At 36.1% G+C, this 24954-nt stretch overlaps 2 protein-coding genes and 1 long non-coding RNA gene across 11 annotated transcripts in view; 1 reads left to right on the top strand and 2 right to left on the bottom strand.

The window, feature by feature from the left end:
• The window catches only part of LOC126923292 (furin-like protease 1), a 224255-nt gene that overhangs the window by 27106 nt on the left and 172195 nt on the right, over window positions 1–24954 (bottom strand). For 4 of the 9 annotated variants that reach the window (XR_007713105.1, XM_050736608.1, XM_050736605.1 and 1 more), the window contains exons 3-7: window positions 10921–11142; window positions 10423–10551; window positions 10076–10219; window positions 8428–8593; window positions 8058–8230 (exon numbers count right to left, since the gene is read on the bottom strand). Coding sequence is in view for 8 of the 9 variants with exons in the window: in XM_050736608.1 (XP_050592565.1) it covers window positions 8058–8230; window positions 8428–8593; window positions 10076–10219; window positions 10423–10551; window positions 10921–11142 (834 nt within the window). In the remaining variant the exon portion in view is untranslated. The other 5 variants (XM_050736607.1, XM_050736612.1, XM_050736606.1 and 2 more) reach the window with 4 other exon arrangements.
• Window positions 12050–18592, bottom strand: LOC126923295 (muscle M-line assembly protein unc-89-like). The gene has a single exon (XM_050736617.1). It carries the CDS (start codon window positions 14543–14545, stop codon window positions 12917–12919), a length of 1629 nt encoding a protein of 542 aa, XP_050592574.1. The 5' UTR covers window positions 14546–18592; the 3' UTR covers window positions 12050–12916.
• Window positions 22107–23075, top strand: LOC126923310 (uncharacterized). Its single transcript, XR_007713111.1, has 3 exons — window positions 22107–22244; window positions 22331–22539; window positions 22930–23075. It is a non-coding gene; the product is annotated as an uncharacterized LOC126923310 (long non-coding RNA).

The following is a 24954-nucleotide window of genomic DNA, read 5'->3' as shown; positions in this document are numbered from 1 at the left end:
CCGGGGCATATCGTTGCATTAACACGAAAATGGAAGGTAAAAAGATATATACATTCAACTATTATCGAATGTCGTAGTTCTTTGAATAGAGATTTCTTATAAAATTATTCATGAAATAAAGCACATAAAACACGCGAATGAAAAATGAAACATCAATACTTCAAAAATAAAAAAAGAAATGAAAGATAAAAATAGTACTCATATAATGTGTCTCTCTCTCTCTCTCACACACACACATACTTTTTTTGCAATCGAAACTTTTTGTATTAGCTTAAGTACTTTGTTATAGAGATATTTCAAATAACTATAACTATGCTTGAAATACATGCTTCCGTAAAAGGAAAAGGAATGGCAAAAGAAAAAGTTTTCCTCAATACGGTCAACCCGTGATGTACCGTTTCTCGAGTGTTTGCTTGCTTTCATTCTAGACAGAATTTATTTCTGCATATTCAATAACAAGCAACTTTTGTGGAATATAAACGTTTATCCTATAAGCCTGTTGACTCCTTAAGGATTTACCAAATGAACGACAAAATGAAAACAGTTTGCTTAGGAATATTCAACGTATGTTCAACAATTATTTTTAAAACGAGCATTTACACAGTGCTTCATAATACGAACATAATATTCTCAGAGAGAAAAAATTTATAATAATATTCTTTCTCTCACAGAGTTCTTGTTATACTATTATCTCTATGGTCAACGCTAGAAAATGGAGCAAATGTATGGTTTTAAGGGCTTTATATGTTTAAAGAAAATTTGTAACGTTTCTTGAGTAAAAAGCTTTTTAAAATCCTTAATGTTTTACTTTCGTAGTAAATGTACTGTAAATACCATATATGTACTGATATTGTGAAATTTTTTCTTGTTAACAAATATTGTAATTTAATATATATATATATATATATATATATATATATATATATATATATATATATTTCGCAAAAGACAGCTATCTCTCCTAAATATTTGTACAATTAAAAAGTTCAGAAGAAAAATTATCTGTCCTCGAATAAAGTGAAACCAAAACTCATTGAATTCAGATTCGAAAATTAAAAAACAATGGTCAATTCTAAACACGGTAACCTTTATTATCGGTATTATGCACAGAATGGTTAAGTAATCGTTCTCTTACAAAGTGCCATGATCATAACTAGTTGAGACGTTATTTTCGCAGCTTTGAAAATCTTGCCTCGAAGATTTCTATTTTCTGACTTTCCGGTACCGCTTTAACGAATTCCTCTTTCGGGCAAAAGCGACTTTCAATATTTGCATATGACTTACGGCTACTTCGCAGTGAGCAAGGATAAAATGGTAATGCGTGCAGGTACGAAAGTCGACCAGTCGCTTAAAAGCACCCAATTAGAAACTTTCCGTGGGCTGATCTCATCGACCGAGTCTGTTAAGGTAGGTCTAGGGAAAGAACTTCCTCGTTGTGATATAATCGTATCATGGTCTTTCCCGGCAACGCAAATGATTTCGAAAGAATCATTTTTCGATTAGGTTCGTACCTATCGGTACCGTTAATCTTCCTTCAGCAATGGTTTTTACCGGCTAGTTTCATCTTCTTTATATCGTATTATTATATACACACGACAAAAATTATGTTTTTTATCTTGTATATAATCTAACACTATAATTTTGTAAATAAATTTGTGTTCACGTTCTAGAACAGAGGTCAGTAATGTAGATTTCGTAGGCACCTAAGTGCACTTAGACACTATCATGGGCAATCACCAGTCGGCGACTCGATTCGGCCCATCTCAATGGTCAGCGACCGATCTTTGAGATGGTCCGCGACCGATCGTACTTTGACGTATCGTGGGAGATTGCCCAGAAACAATAGCGATTAGCGGTGAACTTTCGGACGTTCGCGAGGAGACGCGATCTCGAAGAAGCGCGCCAACGAGAGTTGTAAATTCCTGTTACGATTTGACTAATCGACGCCACAAATTGTTCGATCCCTTATTTCTTATGGAATAATAAAGGGTGGTTGAGTTAATATATATTTTGAATGATCCAACAACTTCAATGTGATACAAGGTTGCGTATGTGAAATGACAACTACGAATGAGTACGACCTGAGACTCCTTTCGTGTTGGCGACTGTGATGATGTATCTTCTGTCGATTGACTGTCTTCGACTTGTTGACTTCTGACTCTTGAGGTTTCTTGAACTGTGTTTTTAATCGAGCTGATGTGAACTAACTGATGAGCTTTGACTATTACTCGAATGTTACCATGGAATATGTCTAGAGATCAAGTATAGAGATGAAGTGACTGCTTTGTAGGTATGAGAACAGGTCGACTTTCCTAGTGTAGTAGAAGAAGTGAAGTTCGTTCCTATGCGATTACGGAGGAAAGCTCGGTATGGGTGTGCCCTTTGAACGAAGAACGCGGATTTGTTGCTCATACTTTTCGTCAGGAAAGTGAGGATAACCATCCGCGATGCCGATTAGTTATGATCAACGTTAGGAATGAAGATAGGAGAAAGAAGCCTCCTACCAACGTGGCTCATGGGCGACATTGTTTATGGGAAAAAGCAGCTTTTTCGTTAGACAATATTCGTTTTTCCCATTAGGTAACTACCCGCTTTCTTCGTAATTTGTAAGAACGTGCAATAAACCTAAGGACTGTTTTAAGTACTAGTCATAAACCGAAAATACTTGCAGGAAACCTTTAGAGTGCTGAATATTCGCGGCCTATGCGGTTCGTACGAACGGCGCGCGGCTAGCGCTGACGATCGCTGTGGACGGAATACTTTTTCGTTAGACTGAACTCTGTTGATTGACTATTCAAAGCGCAAATCGTAATAAGTTATAGTAATTCTTTTGCACGAGATTAAACGATTCAAGAGCGTTATTTTTTAGTATTAATTATTTATTATAAACATTGAAATTTACAATAAACTAGAATTTGGGTAATAAATTAGAAAACAATAAACTAGAAAACTAAATTTGGTAAATATAACACAAGCTAATAATTCAGTTGTGTGTGGAAAATTTCAAAACAATTATCGATACATAATCCGACATCGCATTTTCTGCATTCTCTTATTTTTCACACAAGCAACACAGTTTCTTCTTGATAATTAGATGCGACTGTCCGCGAAACAGGTAGACAACTGTTATAACGAGGCATTATTGGTATTTGTTTACTGCCGTTGCTAAGGAATGCATTTATATTTATCTCACACAAACGTAATAGTATTACTTCTGCGTAGATGTTCGGAAAAATTGATAAACGCATATATGCGTCCTTAGTCCATGCCGGGCACTTACAGAAAATGCATATATGTGCCCACACCGATAGCGTTCGCCAGACGCATATACGCGCCCATAGCACTCTAAAGGTTAAGGTTCCTGCAAGCTAGTAAGATTCAGTTTATAGTGGGGCCTTAGGTTTATTGAGGGTTTGTCCAATAGTGTATAACATCAACAAATATCTCCAACCGACTCAGGAAACCTGAATCCCCTTGCACACGACACCGACTCCCAAACAAATGAATATAAATCCGGAACGTAGGCATAAGATAAACGAACCTCTAGAAGAGCTGGGTCTTGACCGAGGCTCGAGTCTTTCGGTAACGGTCTAGTCGCACACTTGTAATCTTATTATATTAGGTCATCCCATAAGTTCGTGCCGTTTTTCGAGCGATTATATATGTTAAGATTGTTTACATACCTTTCAGTTTCATGAAAAAATTAATCCCCCTCTCGTTGTACAACTTCTTCCCATTTTTCTGGTAGGGCCATTATTTCGTCTCGATAAAAGTTCTCTTGTTTCTCTTTAAAATAATTTTTTAAGCTATTTTTGAGAATGTCTATATTTTCAAATTTTTTACCTACTAAAAAGTGTTGTAATGCTCTGAACAGATGGTAATCAGATGGGGCAATGTCTGGGGAATATGGGGGATGTGGTAAAATTTTCCAATTAAATTCAGACAATTTTTTTGTAACGCTTTTCACGACATGCGATCTAGCGTTGTCGTGATGGAAGATAACGTTGTTCCTATTCACTAAACCTGGTCGTTTTTCAGCTAGTGCTTCCCTTAATTTTTCTAACTGAGTGCAATATTTGTCTGAATTAATGGTATCACCACTAGATAAAAGTTCAAAATAGAGTACTCCTTTATAATCCCACCATACACATAAAAGAACTTTACGTGGATATAACCTCGGTTTTGCACAGCGTTGAGATGGCTGATTTCGGGACCAGCTACGTTTCCGTTCAGGGTTTTCGAAAAGTATCCACTTTTCATCACCAGTTACCAGGCGTTTAAGGAATGGCTCATATTTATTACGCGCAAGTAATGACATGCACGCTGTCGTTCGTTCAAGATGGTTCCGTTCCGTAAGTTCATGGGGCACCCAAACGTTCAACTTTGACACCATCCCCATTTTTTTTAAACACCTATGAATCGTTGTCTTAGGTATTTTCAGGACATTTGACATCTCTTGAACTGTCAAACTTCGTGATTTTTCAACAAGATCCCTAATTTTATCTTCGTCTGTCTGAGGAGGACGCCCGGAGCGTTCCTCGTCTTCTAAACAGAAATTCCCAGCTCTGAAGCGTCGGAACCACTTCCTACAGGTGCGAGATGAAAGCGCATTTTCTCCGTAAACAGCACATATGTTTTTCGTGGCAATTGTTATAGAATTTCCTTTTCGAAATTCATATAACATGAGATGTCGAAAATGGATACGTATTTCACTCATAATTTTTTATTGTTAGCAGTCACTGTGTTCACTATATTACGATTTTATACCCACGAAAATCTGCTCTAGCCTGTTCTCGATCAGCTAAGCTCAAGTGCATTGGTCCCTTACCGCTGTATGTTTATAAATCGACACATGAAATGTATACATAAAAGTCGGCATGAACTTATGGGATGACCTAATAGAATAAAGGTGTCTCGAACTCTGGTTCAAGAACCCAACGGACCATTTCACGCAACGTAATAAGCGGTTTAGAAAATCTAAGATAGTCTGTAATGAACTCTTGACAAGAAAGATAGAAATAAAAGAAAGAAATGTAGAGGTGGTGGTGTATGTTGTCCGTGATAGTAGTAGTTGCCGGTTGTAGATGTCGCTGCTGGGGTACTGTTAATTATTCTTCTATTTTGATGCGTGGAAGAAAAATAGGATCAATCGAACCCGGGTCCCGAACGTTCGAAACCTAGAGCACTGACCACTTCGCTACCGTGTCCGTTGCTTAGTTAATGTCGAGTAGCGGTATTTGTTGTCGAGTGTCGCTACAGAAATAAAGGAGCTTGACAACAGTAGCCTTTTTTCTATTTCTTCTTTATAGTGATAAAGTGATAATGAGTTTGTGTTATTTCTAATAATTTTAGTATATTTTGCAATTTCATAATGCTTTAAAACTTACACAAATAAAAAGAAAAAGGCATATCATTTTAATGTCGGGTGAGAAGAACAATTCGGTTTTATATTTTTTTAGGGGAAGTATGCATGTTTATTGCTGTAGTTTCTAAAAAATGTAACATAGTGAAGCACTTCAACACTATTCATAAAAACTGTAATAACAATTTTCCAATAAATTCTATAATTAGAAAAAAGAAATTTATGTGGTGAAAATGAACTTAGCTAAACAATGAAACGTTTTTACGAAATCGGCTTCACGGTCGAAGAAAGCAACCTTTTCTATCTCTTTTCAAACTTTTTACTTATCGGTAAAGAAAAAGAAACCAGTTTTAGAAGGTAATTTAGTAAAAAAAGCCATGTTGTTGGTTCCTGAGTCAATTTTTGATGAGTAGAAAACTAAAAATGAAATAATAACAGCAATAAATAAAATCGAATTATCGGCAGGTACAGTAATACGATGAATCGAAATTACTGCAACTGATATTGAGACAAAGTTGAAAGAGGATCTAGAAGAATACATTTACTCTTTTATATTTACTTTTTTTTTTGCAATTAAACGAGTCTACTAATATATCGGATACTTCTCAATTAACTGTGAAGACGACAATTATTGTTTTCGATAATTTTACTACGAAAGAAGAATTTCTTAAGATTCTACTTTTAGTGAAGTCAACAAGGGGAGATGATATTTTAGCAGTCTTCAAAAAATACGCGGAGGAAAATAATTTACCATTATAGAAGTTGATCGCGATTACAATCAACGGAGTTCCGGTAATGGGAGAAACACAACAAGGATTTATCGCGCTATGTAAACAAGACCGTTCATTTTTCAGATTTATGTCTTATCATTGCATAATACACCAAGAAACGTTATGTGCAAAGATAATACCTCTTCAACGTGTCATATAGACAGTATTATAAATTATAAATTCGATAAGAGTTGCATCAATGTAACACCGATTATTTAAATTACTTTTACAAGAAGAGAATGCTGAATTTAATGATTTTACTTGCATGGAAGTGCGATGGCTTTATAGAGGAAAATACTTTAAAGATTTCTAAATTTACTAACTCAAGCTAAGAAATCTCTAATGTAGAGAAATAAATCTTGCCCACAGTTAGAAAACAAAATATCGTTTTTTGATCTTGGATTTTGTACTGATTTTATAGAAAAATTTAACGAATTAAATTTAATATTTCAAGACAGAAATCATCACATCGCTCGAATGATAAGTGCAATAAATTCATTCAAAGAAAAATTGATACTTTGAAAATGGCATCTTTCAAAAAATAATTTACTTCATTTTCCAAATTTGAAGAATATTGCCGAAAAATTTATTAACAGAAATATTTCTTTTTGCTCATTTTGCATCTCATGGAAGAATTTGGTATTAAATTTCAAGAGTTTTCTGAATTAGATTCATTTATTCAGTTTTCACAAGTTCTTTCACTTCTACAGACGAGGATGTATCTACTAAAATAGCAGCTTATTTCCAAATTAGTAACTCGGAAGATTTGGAATTAGAAATTACAAATATAAGAAATGATATAATATTAAGATCACATCAGAATGATAAAACATTTTGGAATTTAGTTAACAAAAATACTTATTCGTTGTGAGTTAGTTGAACATTTGGATTGCTAAGTATCACATTTATGTTTTTTTTTTCTTTAGTACACAAGTTTGAAAGTAGACTTTTGTATCTTGTAGTAATAAATTTATGTACAAATTTATGCAAGATAAATAGCACCAAGTGCATTTTAATGTTACAACTTCTCCTTTGTCAAAATTAAGTAAACTGCTCTTTGTCATAAGTTAACCATTCGGGGTTAACCGAGGGTTATTCTCCGGGATACTCTGTATAGTAAAAAGATTGTAGATTACTGTTCTAGATCGAAAGTACTTTCTTTTTAATTAGTCATCAAATCATACTAGTTAAATATACCTTTTTCCTACGATTCTTAATTATCCTTGAGAAACCTGACTTTCCGTTTAAGTGGAATTTATTTTCGTTAAACGTTCCCTACCGTCGCGTCGCGTCTCGTCGTATCATGTCGAGTCGTTCTCTTGAATCGTCTGTCTTAATTATAGATGAACATATATCTATTCTAACGATCTATGTGTTATTTCGATGCAAATCGGCTGACATGTTGAATTCCTTGTCCAAGGAACAAGATAAAACACTCTCGTGCCTCCTCTAGCAAACATAATCGAACAGAGTCTGCTTTCGAGCGACTACTAAGTATGTAGCATCGAGATAACAACGAAGTACTATCTGCCTTCCAGTTGTCGCTCTGCGGAAACACACAAGAAATGTTTCTAGGAGATAGATTCCTGGAAATTTCTATCCGAGAGACGGGCCTTCCAAAGTTATCGATTTTACAGGACTTTTGGTCTATTCCCAACAGCGTAGCGAATGTATTTCATGGGGTTTTAATGAAACGCGAGAATAGAGGATCCAATTTTACGCGCAACGAGATTTATTTATTATAGCGTGGTACAGAGAACAACGCGGAAGAATTGGAGCAGAAATTAAAGGAAAAAACAACAAGGAATAATTTCGTGTCGTATGAGTCATTTATCATTTTGTAAACTTTTCGTTACCGATTTCAAGTATGGTAACTAGTAGTTGAAGACCTGAAGATTTTTGTAAAGTGTAAAAAATTTACCAACCTTTGTGATTCCTTCGATGAAAGCTCTAGTAGCAAGTTCACCAGGACCATCGACGGTTTTTCCATCGTCATCCGGTCCCCAAGAGGCACTATAAATGTCGATGTGCTGGGGATTTAGACTCAGAGACCTCGCTTCGACAGCGTCTGTCACGTCTCCATCCAACATTCTCACTCCTACGTAAATAAAAAATTAAATCCTTTTAATTAAATTACTCATCCCGAATTGGATTGGTTTATTTCTTAATATCTCGTTATTTAATATGTCAAGTTTTAGCAGAAATACACGCATTTTTTTTTATTTCTCCCAAAATACTGCACCGGTTTTTCAAATAACCGAAAATAGCTGAGATTCGTTTTTTGAATACACTTACCCCCGACGCCAGCTCCGAATGCAACTCCCACCGCGCACATGGAATTGTTAGCAGTTGCAGCCACTTCACCGGCGCATCTGGTGCCATGTCGATTACTGTCTAGAACATCGTATCTTGGCATGGGATCTTCATCATGATTATTAACGTCGTAGCTCGCTTGTGGATCCTAGAAAGATCATTATTATCTGAAATTTCTTATTCTTGTCTGAATCATATATTCTTTTTCTACCGTATAGATTGTAACGATTTAAATACTGAAGAAATATACTTTCTTCGGAAAATTTATAAAATCTTTCGTTTAATATCTTGCGATATTTTTAACATTTTCAAGATCATGAACCTCAACGCTTACTTTTATAGTTGAATCGTTGATCATTGTTACCCGCTAAGTTCTCGTTGAGATTAGATGCTTTTTCTTTTTGCCAATTGATAAGATGTTTAATTATTATCAAGTGAACTATTTCTGTAATTACCGAATACAACTTGATTGCACTTTTACGAAGTTTCCAGTGAATATGGACTTTCTACAGGGCTTAATGTAATTGCTTTTTCCTTTAGGCAGTTAGAGGATTGTTTTAAAGTTCCGAGTTTAGTACTACGGTTTTTCGTTTCTTTTCGTATATAATATTCTTTTTTACAATCGATTAAATTCGATATTTTACATTTATACGAATAAATAAATTTACGCTCATCTTGGATATTCTCTATTGAAATAAATTGTGCGGTTTTCAAAAAATTGAGTACTAACCGTATACATATACATACACCCATTGAATATAAGGAAAGTAGAGAGCAGAAGTTAAAAATCAATGACAAAAATTTGCAAGAGGTAAGATCGGAAGAGCTGTGCAAACTGAAGGCACGTAGGAAAAATCAGAAAAAGAGAGAACAGAGAATATGGTGGAAATAAGCCGAGGGAATTTAACTGATTAATTTGGATCGCTTGTTTTGATATGTAGGTATAAGAGCTGTTTGGTTCAGCTATGTAACCCAACAATTTCTAAAATATCGTGAAAGAATTCTAAACGTTGTTTCAACAAAATCGTAAAAAATGTGATATTTTAAATGATTGAAAATTTCAATTTCATTTACGACACGTATCTCGTTCGGGTCGATATCGATTACCGTCGACTATGTCTGATTATAGGAGATCTGTATCTACTGGGAAATTGTGGAGCTCGATACACGTTTGTCCGTGGTTGCCTTATTAACCCCGGCCATTCACTAGTAAACATACGCGTTTCTCTCGTGCGGTTCAAGTCTAGTGTTTGACTCTATGGTTGGCTCCCAGTACTCCGCTGGTAACTTCGACAATTTCAGTAGCGTGGCACATACTTGCTTCCTGCAGTCCGCTAACGACAAATAGAGAAGCAGGAGAGTTTTATATGTGTAAATAGTTAAAGAGCAAACTGCGTTTAGAAAATTTTGTGTGAATTGCTGTAGCGTAGCAGGAAGATCGTTGTATACGTTGTTAATCGCGAATGCACGAATCTTATTACATTTATGGCGCACTGTCGTTCCCACGAATATCATTCGTTGTATCTAACACGTTTCTTTATGATAATTTCTCGAGCTGCAACGTTATATTCGTTGCAGTTAGGTGAAAATAGACGTTTAGTATGTGGAATAGACGAGAGTTTCTAAATACAAGTATAGTTTTTGGCACCGTTCCGAAATCTGTCTGCCCTCCATTCTGTAGGGTTCGGTCCGTCCTGACTGTTCTGTTTGCTTCGTGGAACCTGTCGACCTTTTGTGTAAATTGGAACGTACCTTGATAAATTGCTGAAAAAAACTGATTTTCTCTCTTACATTGATTGAACATTTTCTGTTGTACTACGGTGAAATTAAATGTGGCTGTAGTTGTTAAGAATTTTATTTCTAGAATTGCTTTAGAGATTATAAATTTTTGTCGTGTCAAAGAATTGAGTTCTTTTCTCGAATTATCTTCTTTATCAAGCGTTTTATTGGATTAGGAAAATAAGTAATGGAACTTACGTAGTTCTTATAGAGATCAGGATGATTTTTCTCCAATCCATCATCAAGGATCGTGACCACGATTCCGCGTCCCGTAATTCCTTCAGCCCAGGCTTCCTGCACGTTCATATCTAACCCCTTTCCCCTATTCTATAACCAATTATCGATAATCGTATTTTAATACGTTTGTCTTCAATTTTTCGACGTAAACAAGTTAAAAAATGTCTATTTTATGCATAATGTACGCATATTTACATGTTACGAGATTTATAAACGAAATAGTAATTTTCTTTAAATATACATTGAATTTTTTTTAATTTACATACCTAACAAAATATATTTACCGTTGGTCAACAAAAATTTGGTACGAAATTAAAATTCGACCGAAAAAAAGATCGTAGAAAGAGACAAGGCAATAAAATATTTTTATCTCATAGTATTGGCCTTTGTTTAATTTTCCGTGCACGTTCGATCAATTCAGCGAGAGGAAAGAAATGAGATTTATCTGATTCAACTAACCAAGTACCACATTTGAGGCCACATCTCGTCATTGAGAACGGTTTTCAGGTTGGACGGACCGCGTTTGATTATCAGATCCCGTTTCGTTCGCGATTTCACTCGCTGCTGCTCCGCTCGGCGCACTCTGCGGTCTTCTATTAGCCTCCCTTGTACTCCGAAATGTGGTTCCGCCGACCTCTTCACCACTGACGTGTGCACCATATGGTACCAGTCGTCTACTATCTGCAACAAAGAACAATTTCACATGAATATCTTCGTATGATAATCACGCAGCTTTTTCTATCCACAAATCTTCTCGATTAATGCACCAAACGATAACGAACGAATTTTAATACGAGATACCGTTTCCAAGCCCCGGCTAGTTGCTTTATATGAAACATAATTTGCCTTTTATGTTTCACCCGTTTCACGCAATCAATGTATTTCAACGAAAATATTTGAGAATACTTCTTTAGTCACTGAGATAATATTTATCGAGGTTTGTACTCTAACTTGTTCGACACCCAAAATGAAAGAGATATAAATAAAAGATATAAATAAATAAGAGATATAAATGAAAAATCACTTAACATTTAGGATGACCGAACAATTAAAACTTTCCGATATGGGCTAGAATATTTGCTATTATTGTAATTTAACGGAGAATAGTTTACTTAGATTTGGTCGGTGACGTTTCATTTCGTATCACATACGTGTACATCGCTTGGTTGTCGAAACAAGAAGTAGTGGACTACTAGTTACAACTCGATGCTCTGTGGTTGGTTACGGCACAATCATGGCACAATACATAATAATTCGGTGATAACAATAATAGATGTAGCGATTAGTTAAATTTCACGTCTGTAGCTATTTTTCGAAATTTACATATTTCGTTTATATTATACATATCGTAAATATATTGTAAATATTTATTAATAGGAAACATCACATAGTACATTAAATATAAAGAATATAGGATGAACAAAGTAGGTGAATAAAGATCACAGTAAATAAGATAAAGAAAATAATAATTGATAGAGATAATAGAAAACAGTTATTACAAACAAATAATTGTAAATTATAATTACAAATAACTAATAAAACCAAAGTTATAAGTAACAATGGGTGGCGATAGCTCGATTCGAGTCTGTTATAGAATCATGGAAAATATCAATTTCGTTATCAATTAATTATTATTTCGTTCGATATGTTAGAACATAAATTTTATTATTCAACGAAATAACGAAGCAGTTATTTTATATATTATTATTAATCGCAGTTTCAAGATAGTAGAGACCAATGTTCAGAAGTTAGAACTCCCGTTAAAATAAATTTTCTATTTAGCGCAAAATGTTTTTCTTATATGTACAGCCGTTTAGAAATTTTGCTGATAATCGTTAGAAAAAGGAGCGAAAAATGGGTGTGTCGTATATTTTCTGCGGTTTTCATTAAGGACAAAGTATTCATCATATTTTTGTATCAGGGGAAAAATTTAAGCTGCTCGTGGAGCAAGATTATTTGATGCACAAGTTTGCTCCCCGGTATGGCGATATGCAACAGTAAAGATATATGGTGTAGGGTAATGATAAATGTGAAAAGTTGGCAACAGCTGCTGTAGGCGAGCTTCTTACTGCTTCTTTCTCGGTGACAACTTGCACTGCATTTTTTCAAGCTGAACATTCTTTGTTTGAAGAATGTAGCTTACATTCCACAATGAAACTATTGTTTCGCCTGCTTTTATCGAGTTGAAAAGAAAGACACGTTTGTATTGTTACTACCAGATATTTATTTCATCCCTATTTTTTTATAACCCAATTTGTAGTAACGCAACTGCTGAAATAACATTGACATGTCGTTGCAGCTATATTAAAATCGATACGAAAAATTTCTATGAGTTAAACGAAAGATTAAAAATATGATTATCAATTACATTAACGAATATGTTTACAGAAAACTAATACACGAGAAAACATAATTTAGAAATAATTTATAAATCAATAATTTAGAAATCATGAGATCACGGACATTTTTTCCTCTTTGTTACTTTTCCTTTTCCTTTCTTTATACGTTTTTTAGTCTTGGTAATATCGTCGAGGCGACAGCACTTGAAATTACACGGATGCTTTAGTAACTTGGAAATTTCACGATGCACCGGGCTTAACCTTGGTCTCTGTATCTCCTCTATAAATGAACGATCGTTGCGTTGCACTTCGATCACTGTAGGTAGACATGGATCCAAGCCATTTTTCGATTTAAAAATCTTCAACCGAACTTGATATTTCTGCTTTTTCCATTCGCCACTTCCCTTGAAACACTTTCGCTTCTTTCGAATTGGCAAATATGTCTCTTCCGATTTTTTTAAAGATCTCGTCTTAACCTTGTGTGGCTTGCGATTCATGTAAGTAGTCTGCATCTCCTTTGGATTGAGACGCTTACTCAAGCCATACTTCAAACTCGATACATCACCTTTGGAATCGCTGACGTCTTTTACTTGATACGGGTTCTCTGACTTCTCACAAGAGCCACTTTTATATGCAACGAAAGATGTTTGATTTTTCGTATATTTTCTGGTGGCAAAGCACTTTTTGTCACCATCATCGTATCTCGTTTTTCGAGACAAGTAACTATCCTGCGTGGATGAACGAGCGTTACTGGACTCACGTTTCGATCGATATTTCACGCACGAATGCGAATCCGTTGACGAATGTTGTAATCCCTCAGCTTGCAGATCTCGAGATATTTCAGCTTTTGGCTTCTTTTTACTCGATTGTTGATGGGGAATAAATACTATGGGGGAGGGACAGATAGAAGGGCTATGTTTCTTCTCGTGTTGGCCTATCCTCATCTTCTCAGACCAGTGAATAGATTTTGGTGGTACTGGATCAGGGAGAATATCTTCGTGTAACTTTGATGAATTACTGCATGCATCTTTCGAGCACCTGGAATTCTTTTGCTCTAAATTCGCTGCTTTCTTGGGTAAAAACGATTTAATTGTGTCGGAACTATGTTTTTGCAAGCAAATCATAATTCTATCCATCTTCGATAAAATTTTTGATTCTTTTTTATCCGCCTTCTGAGCTGGTAATTTTCTATCATCCTGGTCATATGCATGGAAAACCTTATTGCTTCTCGTTTGATCAAATTGACGTTGCTCGTAGCGCTTGAAATCTTTTGAGCTTCCCTGACACTCGGTCTCTGTCAATTTTTTATGTTCTTCGAAACATTTCGTCGGCACCTTTTCGCTTTCTGCCGACTTCTTACGATCTTCGAAACCTTCCACCGATGCCTTCCCACATTTTCTCACTTTCTTACAAAGTATGGAATGTTTTGTCGGTTCTTTTCGGCAATCTTTGTATCTTTCAGGCTTATTACAATAGGATGGACTTGTCTGTTGTATCGAGTAAGAATACTCAGAGTGTACATTTTGTGCGTCATTTTGACGATGATCTTCTGAACCTTGCTGGAAACATGTTTGGGAACGTTCTTGTATCCGAAGTTTGTGATCATTTTTGAAAATCATTTTTGGTTTTGTCGAAGGAGAACGTTGCTCTTGATAGTCCGATTTTGGCGGTTGTTTATTTCTATCGGATCCTCTTTTGACAAGTTTGAAGAATAGGTTTCTTTTCGTATAATCAATCGCAGGCATGTTGCTAAATCGTTTCAGATAAGTAGGAATTGTTTGATTTAGAATGTCAGTAGACAGGTGTGTTCTTATTGGAACAATTTGTCGTTTGATCCGAATAAGATCTTGAGAATTAACGATGATATCAATAGACCTGTTCAGAGTCGAGTATTTTTCGAAAGCAAGCTTCAACGAGTTATTCAATATCTTTGTAACAGAGAATTTTCTGTTCGAAAAGAAATCGATTACTTCCTGTAACTTGTTCCTAGGCAAATGTACTCCAACTTTCTTTTTTGAGGTATTTTCCAAATATTTTACTTCGTTGGATGGTATCCATTTTGCCTGGATGTTTCTTATTCTCCTTACTGACAATTTTATTCTCCAAGAAATCTGTCGGTCATAATAGGTATCGATAAATAATAAAAGATAAAAGTACAGTAAATATAAAATAAAATAATTGTACAAACTATTCGTTTCCAAATAATTACAAATGCAAATGAAAGTTTTCCTTACTTAAAAATAATAACACGAAAGAAAACAAAAACAAAGATACATTTTTATCTGAAGGAGGAGAAATGGTAGTATAGAATTTCTTTCTTTCTCAATAACATCTCTGTATTTTTTACTTTCATCTTTATCTTTTGATCTCAATATTTCTACATAAATTGAACGAGTGCTTAAAGTAAAAATATATCTATAAAGAGAAAAGATCTTTGAACGTAATATTTCTCCGGGTAAATATTCGTTAATGATTCTTTTGCATAAAATGGAATATTTCAAGTAAAATAAACTGTTCTGTTTAAAATGTTGCACAAGAACAACGTCTTTGATCCTCCTTTTTTTTGCTACCGGTATACTTGTCGAACAAATCTGTGTTTAATTGCAAAGCATTTTCGAGCATCTCGATGGATTTGAGAGGAGATCCTGCCAAGTCAAGACGTTTCTCGCGTTCTTTGATGCGGAGAACATCTTTACCTTTCGGGATAAAAGTCTCAACATTTCCTACGGTGAATCGTTGATGTATCTTACATCAAGACCTTACATCTTTCTTTCTTCTTTGTTTTATCTTGTTACGATTGGTTCTCTTTCTAATTACTACTTTAATCTATCTACTCGCCCCTTATCATTATTACAATTCCTCATTCGAGCCGGGAAGGATATCAGCGTAGATTTTGTTGCTTTTGAGGTTAATTGCTCGTGCAATTCTCTCGAGTAATTTGTCGAACTTTACTCAATGGCAAATACGATGTCTTCCGTTTTTTTAGCGTTACATAATCTTCAAATTTAATCACCGCAACATAATGGTTTCACGAAAGAATAAATGATTTTTGATAATTTTGCTACTAAAATTTGGACACTATCATGGTGGATACGAATGGTCGAGTGGTACTTATTCGTTCATATCTTCAGATCGAAGAAAATGTTATATACTATATACGTTATATAGTAATACGTTACCTTAGAATATTTTGTTTATTTATAGAGTTGAGTTATTTATAGAAAGTAATTTATAATAGAATTAATTTACTACCTATATCAAATCATCATGCGGCGTATCGTGAAATTTGTGTTCCTATTTAAAACAATTTTTCGAACGAAATAAATTTTATCGATAATAAATAATTTAAAGTTTGGCTGTTTTATTCATTGGAAATTAAATAAAATTCAATTATCGAAGTCTTGGCGTCGAATGCATCGAAATTCCGTGGATATACACCTGCTTTGGACGGTTAAATTCTGCTAGAACTTCCGCCTCCAGGACGTTTTGGAATCCAATGCTAGATTGCTTTAGTTCCGGGATGCAAGTTCATCTTCGATATGTGGCTTGACATACGCAGACACTGATCGATCTGATTCATTGCTAGTTTGGCTTACGTGGCTGCACAACTCTCTCTCCGTAAAGGCATTCCCCGATAAATTTCGTTTTGCAAATTAACAGTGATAACTAGATGGCTAAGCTTGTTTTATCATGTATGTGCGGAAAATTTCAGTGTGCGAGATTGTACAGAATACACTTAGTATGTAAAATATATGAAATATACGAAGTAGAGTATTCCTTGATTGAGCGAAGATCGGAAAATTTGTCTTCGTGCTTTGAAAGAAAAAGAAAGAAAAAATATTATCAAAAAATTGAAAGATATAATTAACCCTTTTAATAATTTTAAGGCAAAAGACATAGGTACCATGGTTTTAAAAAAAAACAAAATTTTTAAGATGGGAAAGAATAATTAAGCGTTGTAACAATAGTTAATTTTATACGGAAAATTTCGAAACATAATAGCACAGGTTCGTTGTATTATAATTTTTAGAACGGCATCGAGTTGTGTCGCGACGTCATATCGACAGAATGAATTGATTACGACATCGATGGCACTGTACCAAATCAGCTTCGTTAGCGGCAGTCTCGTGTTGGTGCATACAATATGGAGAGTCATGGTGACCGCTGAACTCGGAATTAACTATGCGAACCTTCGGATACGTGTTTTCAGATTTTTTTTATCGAACCTCCGGAAAGATATTGTTTAACGCGGACATAAATCTATAATCAGATACTTTCGATAAGTTGCAAGTAGTAATGTAAATAACTTATAGCGTTATTTAAATGTCTAATATTCTTTTCATAAATATTTCTATATTGTCTGACGGCCATTAATAATAGCCATTTTCTTATAGACTTGTACAATTTGTTAATGATTAATTAGATTTATCCGATTTTCCGAAAATGTCCCGATACTTACGAACACGGATGTATGTACAACATTCGATCTTGATGGCAGCAGAGCTAATTGATTAGGAATAGCTTTCTAGCCCATACCATCAGCACGATGACACTGATTAGTGGGTTCCATGTTCTATTTCCAGAAATACACGAACCATCAAGATTACTCTAACTTCTTCGTTGATCCACGATCAATAGTCGGTTGTATGCTGCACATTTATAACAATGCCTTCGTCTATTATTATTTAAGTTCTGTAGTTCCTTCTATTTTTTCGTGAAAACAAAATCAATTATGAAACGACTCAGTAATTTATCAATCTGACCTTTTCCCTGCGCCATTCTCCAATTTCTCTGATCTCTCCGAATATTCTCATTATTTATAGGAGATGGCCTAATTAACTAATCGAATTACTTCAAATTGAAATGTTTATCGTGGTACATCGTGGGACGTTTATCAAAAGAACTAGTCTTCGAATGCGTATGCAGCGACTCCACATCGGAGATCGACGCGGACATTGATTTTCCACGTAAATGCACCTAAATGGGTAGAGATAGTTCCAGCGAATTTTAGTGCCGGATCATTTTCAGCCCCCTCCCACATTCACTCTAGCTTATGCGTTACCACATCCACGAACCAATCGATCGTGATTTCGACGGGACTGCATCAAATATGATTTGCTAGGAAGAGGACTCTCTGCATGGCTTATGCGATTTACGGAACCGTGTGAAAGCATTGATTGCCGGATTTCGCCAACGAATCGCCAGCGGATGGGTAGCTTGTGGCTGGCAGAAATTGTAGAAGGTCACGAAGAGATAATGCAGCGGTGGGGCTGAGAACTCTCACCGCTGCTGGTAGTAATTGTATAAAGTGGGATTCGGAAATGCAACAGTCGAAAATTGAATCTTTGATGTGCGAAAGGAAACTGAATAGAAGAAATTAGCGGCTAAAAGAAATCGGCGATGCCTCCGAAAGAAGGATAAAAACGTCAGCAAGTTCTCCTTTTCTTTTCGTGTCTTTAAAAGGGCCAATAGCAGCCAATGGTGGTTCTAGACGGTTTCTCAATGGGCTCGAATCTCCTAGAGAATGGAAATTGGCGGAGAAATTGTGGTTGGTGCTAAAATATTCACGAGTGTATCGAGGATAACAGGGTTTCTCTTACAACGGCTATAGGATTAAAGTAAATTAAAGTAGAGAAGTAGTAGGTTTTTAAGTATCGATCGTAATCGAATATTTACTTAATGAAACGGTAGTATATAATTTATGCGTAGTAGACGATTCTACGTAATCGTTGATATATGGCTCGCACGATACTGAACTACGCGTTAAATCATGAAATTGTTTTGTTTTCCGATCTTCTGTTCGACTTAGAGTACCGTCCTTTTTAGAGTCTGTGTACCAAGAATTTTCTATAATTTACTTTTGGCACACGTTTATTTCGTAACTTATAAATGCTTTTACAAGACCTAATGAAACACAGTGGCGGAGATGCTGACGCAATACACTTATATCAAGCCGCGATGTCAGTTCGGAAAGCAATGCGTCTTCAGAACCGACCATGTTGCCGAAGAAAACATCCAGCCGGAGCCGAAACTAATGCAAGATTACGTGTACCGTCCGTACACTCATCGCCAAGTGCAAGTGTCTAAACAGTATGCGGTCCACGAAGTAAGAGCCGATCAGAGTAATCAAACGAAACTACTTCAACCATAGCGCTCTCATATTTTAGGTTAGATCCTAACGGAACGTCAGTTGTAGCTAGTAGTATAGGATAACTCGTTTGAAATCAATGCATCTGAAATCGATCATCGTTCTTTTTTTCATTTTTCTTTACATGCTAACACAGTGTATTTCATGCTTCGTTTCAGGTACAAACGATGAGAAAGATAGAGATAAATACGGGAGTACATCATACGGAAGGTGGCTGGCCAAAGGAAGTCAATGCTCGAGATGCCGAAGTCGTTCAAAGGTTTCGTCGACGCGTGGAGAAGGATGATAATTGGGCGATAAACATGAGAAGTTTGCTTCCTGTAAGTTTCGAGAGAATTATATAAAATATTTGCATATATAGGATTTATTTATTCAGAAATATTAGAAATTAGGGTTTCCAATGATTTCTATCCTATATGATAAGATTATTGATAGATAGATCTATTTACAATGAATTAAACAGGAAACGATGGTTATTTAACGTAAACTAAATACAGTAATGTGTTATAACTAAGACATCTAAATGGATAATTCACAACTCACAACTAATAGTTTACAACTTATGACAACTCGGCAACTCAACTCTCGACTCCTCACAACTCGACTCTTAGTTAACGACTGCCCTCATAATTCGACTCTCAGTTAACGACTGCTCTCACAACTCGACTCTCAGTTAACGACTGCTCACAAGCCAACTCTTAGTTAACGACTCCCTGTTCATTCATATTTTTCCCTTAAGCATCTCTTTATCTTTTCTCATAGCCCCACCACGTACGTGTTCCGTAACCGTCCGCGATCATAACTATAGGCCTTTTTCCGCGTAACTATTCGACTAAAGGACCGAGGAGACATTGATGGGCCGCTCGGCCCATTGAAGTTTCCAGACCCTTTTGGCCTGTCGGCACTTAGGCTTTCTCGCAATATTGTTTATGGTTCACCCAATATTTCTTAGACAATCTGTCCACGATACCACACATATGTTAAAATAATGTCACTTTGTGGGTATTTAGACAATGGAGGACTATGTACTTCAAAACAATGCCATCAATATCTATCAGAATTTCTTCGATGACTTGATCGTGACACCTATGATCAAGGACCACAATATCAGGTACATTTCACAATAAATGTTACAAAATATCTTGCTTCGATATATTTACGTACCTATTAAAAATCATATTAACATATTCGAAATTAAAGATGCGAGATATGTCTCCCGTGAACGGGTTTGAACGCATTAAATTCTAAAAACGAGTTAAGTAAATCAGCAAAGCGATCGTTGATTTAACGCGTAATTCCATCAAATTCATTAACCATACGATTATCCGTTCAAAACCCCGACACAAATTTTCAAACAAAAAGTGCAGCGGGCGATCGCTATCGATTTGGCAATGAAAATCCGCAGGCTCATAAAATTAACGATCGAACTGTGCTTTGTCGTGATAACATCGGTGTGGTGATATATGCTCGCTGTGCCCAAAAAATCCGTGATATCATATCGTTCGTTTTTTTCTTCTTTTTATTAAATATTTGAAATCTCGATGTAATATGCATATATCATACACGCATAACGTACCGTAAGTGTGATATGTGAAAATATGGATGGATTTTTCTTTTACGAATGAACGTCATAATATAATAGTACTCTAATCGTTAATTAATAGAATAATTAGTAAATTAACGAAATCTCGTATTTTTTCCTCCTTTTTAAATTCAGGGTAGTGAACTTGTACGAGGATCCGGAGGCGAAGGTGAGACCAATCAAAGATATATCGTGGTCTCCGAACTACTCTGATCGATTGGCCGTTGCGTATGGGTTTCCGGAATCTGAGCAGCCTTCGGCCGACGTGAGTCCGTACTCCTACGTATGGGACCTCGGTACTCGGTTATTCCTTATGTAATTCGGTGACGAACTGCGTTCAGTCGACGTTATTTGCCATAGCACTTCGATGAGAGGTGGTATTTTATCGATTCGATTCTGTGTATGTCCGTTCGTACATACGACCAAATTTTAGATCATTTTGTTGAATCTGAACGTCTCGCGATTTTATTGTAAACATTTTGCATACAAATTTGCTATCTCTTCCCGTTCATTATTTTATTAGTTATAGTGCATATGCATTTTATTCATATATTTTTTTTTTTTATTATTTAATTTGTACTTTACAATTTATCTAGCTGGACATTTGGTAAATAATTCATATATGAGTGATTGATTCGGTTAATATGTACAACACACGCATAGAAATTGAACCTTCTAAATTGTTTGTTGTACAATACATTACGATTTAGTTTCTATAAAAACGTATAATCTTCGTCTTATGCAGAGAATCCCAATAAAGCTCTCTACACGTTGAAACCACCCTTCCATTTAACGACAGTTAAATTCAATCCTCGCGATCCTGTGATGTTAGTTAGTGGTCTAATATCTGGCCAAGTGTGTTACTGGGATATTCGAAGCAATGAAAAACCCATGGAAACGTCTCATCCTTACACCAGTCACAGGTATAATAGTTTGATTGGAAATTAATAACGTACACATGTATATATGTCAAACATCTTGTATACACGATAATAATGGATTTCGCGTATCACCGCTATGTCGTAGTTTTCTTTTTCGAAAAAAATGCATTTATGTCACTTTTCCAATTAAAGCTTCCTATATAGAATTTTCATAAAATGGAATGAAATCGAAACAAAGTCTAAAAAAAATTATACAAAAAATTCGACGATATTCCACAAAATCGGGAACCGGGCTAACCGCAGTTTTCTTCCTCCTACAACGTAATGGTGCAGCGTCATCGAATTTCTGTATTTCTCCAAAGTAAAATTACGATTCTTTCTTCTCGTCTGTCGTTCATTCTTAGATATCCAGTGACTCAGGCTCTTTGGATCCCCTCCAAGGTTAACACCGACTTCTTCTCTTGTTCTACCGATGGCACAGTTTTGTGGTGGGATGCCAGATTTATGAAAAAGCCAACAGAAACTTTAGTGATGGACCTCGAGCAGCCACAAAGAGCAGACATTTACAAAGCGGTCGGTATCACTGCTCTTCAGTTTGAACAGACGATGAGCAGTAAATTCCTAGCTGGTACCGAGGACGGCATGGTTGTGAATGTAAATAGGAGAACCAGCAATCTCGTGGAAAAATTGGCGATTAGATTCCAATGTTACACGGGACCGGTTATCGCGATCGACCGAAATCCCATTTATACGAAGAATTTCTTAACCATTGGTAACTGGTCAGCAAACATATGGGCAGACGACACGAAGGAAGGAAATTTGCTCTGTACTAGGTACGACCGTAGACAGTAATGTTGTACCAATTGATATTTTGTATGTTTCTTCGAGATAGAAATTTTTTGTATTTTTACGTGTATAGTGACAAATACATCGATCTGAGCGGTGGTTGCTGGAGTAAAGCCAGATGCTCCGTATTCTTCACCATAAATAAAGAAGGCTTACTGGAAGCGTATGATATATTGGCAGGCATCAAGACACCATTGACTAACATTCACGTGTGTAACGATAGCCTGACAGCGATTAGCTCTCACGAAGAGGGTGGATTTCTTGCTGTCGGAAGTAGTAACGGTAATGTATACCTACTGGAGTGTACGGAAGACCTTGCAACGTTTACGAAAGAAGACAAAGCCGCTTTGAGTAGCGTAAGATTCTAGTTATACTGTCAGTTTACTTAAAGACTCTGTTACGCTTTCTTCTTGTTACCTTGCTTCACCTTTTGATAATGGTCATTGAAATCAGTGAACTGAATTTTATTAATTACCAGATGTTCCAATTAAACGGCATTTTTCCTACCGAATCTCGTTGTCTCACATTTCATGAAATTTTAGTTTAGTTCGCTCTTACTCCTCAAAATTTTACAATGAGTTTAGCGAGGAAAGGCAGAAATTCCAAGGTCGACTGTCTCGTCAAGTAGACGAATTCGAAAATATCGGTAACGTGATTTTTTCCTTATTGTAGTATCTGGAAAGGTATAGTCGATACGAAAAGGCGATTGACAGTCGTTTGAAAGAAATACGCCTGGGTCATCGTGTCTCCAAAGATGTCAGTATACAAGAGTCAAAGGTGAAAAGCAAGAAGAAGGAAAAGGATAGAAAGAAAGAAAAGGCCTCCATGGAGAAGGAGAAACCGGAAGACCGGAAGAAATCGAGAGCCTCGAAACCGAAAGGAAAGTCTAGCGTCAGGATGACCTATCCTGAACACAACAAAGCGCAGATGGAATATTTCGACAAAATAAAACAGGTAAATTAGTATGTCGCGTCGTATATTCTAGATTCTATGTATTTTTCTTTTATCACCAACATTTTCAAATTATACGATGAGCAAACCATCAAAAATTTATCAAGTATCGACAAAAGTAAGTTGATCTGTTTTTCTAAAAAAGATATCCGCGCGATACATGGAACTCGACGAAGCCGACGTGCAAGCAGCGCAGGAAATATTAAAGGAAAGAATAGTAACGAAATACATGGAAATGGAGGTAGAATCCGAGAAAGAAGACGTGAAGAAACAACGATCGATCAAAAGGTTCAAAAGTAGAATGAGGATTGCAAGAAGCATACCGAAGATCGGAGAAAAGGAAGAAGAAGAAGATATTGCGGACGTCGAACTAGATTCGATAAGAATAAAGGACAAAAAGCAACGAGCGAAGAAGATCTTGAGAAATAGTTGTGCGAATCAAGTGTGCAAGCCGGAAATTTGTTGCGCTGATATGGAAGGTAAGACCATTCAGATCAGAGGTGTGAAAAATTGCTTACACGAAATGCGATTTCTCTAAAATCATACGTTCGTTCCTTTCTTTTTTTCTTTTTTTTTTTGCTTTTCCTATATCGCAGCGTTATTCAACACGTATCTGGAAATGATCTGGATCGCGATAAACAGAGTTTAACTTGTCGTGTAATTTGTAAAATCGGAACATATCAAGCGGAGGAAATGTTTTACCAAGTCGGAGCTCTGGAGTATAAATTCCGAATGTCAATAACAAGATCCAAATTGTTCTTTATCTTGGAGAATGGTCATGTTTAGTTATTCTTGGTCGATGTATTTGCGCCTTAAGTTAATTGGAAGTTAGGTTCGAGCATGGACTAATTAACGATAAAAGCATCTGTCGTCGCTTTAAAGGAAAATTAACTAAAAAAAGACACGTACTTGACAATAGTAGTCAGCTTTTTCTTCGATTAATTTTAATTTCTGGGAATAATCTTTCGGTAGCTGTTTCGCAATGAGTCGGGAAGCGTAACTGGCGCGCACGAAGGGGTCATTGAAGAGCCAAGGAGAATTTCTACAATTGCCTGGAAGCTACCTGCTCAATAATTTCCAGAGAATTTCATTTCATCGCTCGGCTTTCGGCGTAGTAGCGAAATTTTACAAAAGTTTCTTGAGTTGTCGCTACGACTGTACGTCACTTGTAAATTCTACAATCGCGGTACAAGGGGAACTGCAAACAAGGTGTACGCTCTATCGCGGCCGTATTACGGTACACTCCTAGCGAATTAATTCCGTCCCGCGTTTCCGGTATTTCGCCACTCTCAAGTCTCCTCTTCTCGTCGAGTTTCTCCGTTAGTTACAATTAACTCGGAATAACGCGTTGGAAGCCACTTAAACGATCTGGAAGTTAATAAAAGTAACGGGGTGGAGACTCGTTGGCCTCCCAGACGCTGCTACGCTGTTGCTGCCATTGCTGCGGCTCATAGAGTTAAACTCGGTGGTTCCGTTGTGTGTGGTACTTCGATTGGAAGTAACTACGCGAATGGTCGAAGAAAAATGAACTACTCAGGCTATTTGAGGCTTCTGAGTGTAAATTGTAAGCTTTTAAAAACAAGTCTTTGAACGTGTTTTAGTCTTGTCAAAACCGATTGATTCGTTGATATCGGCGCGAGATTTTTACTTGCAAAGGCTCTCTCGCACGACTTGACCGATAATATCAATAAAACTTTCAGAGTGAATTTTACAGAGTACGAATCGTATTAAATATAAATTTTTTAT

The sequence above is a fragment of the Bombus affinis genome, chromosome 13 (assembly GCF_024516045.1).
Source record: "Bombus affinis isolate iyBomAffi1 chromosome 13, iyBomAffi1.2, whole genome shotgun sequence".
In the NCBI taxonomy this organism is placed as follows: Eukaryota; Metazoa; Arthropoda; class Insecta; order Hymenoptera; family Apidae; genus Bombus; species Bombus affinis.
This window is presented reverse-complemented; position numbering and strand designations above follow the sequence as displayed.

Excerpts from the sequence above, each read along its gene's own strand:
- LOC126923295 (XM_050736617.1), bottom strand. The coding sequence starts at position 14,545 with ATGCCTGCGATTGATTATACGAAAAGAAACCTATTCTTCAAACTTGTC.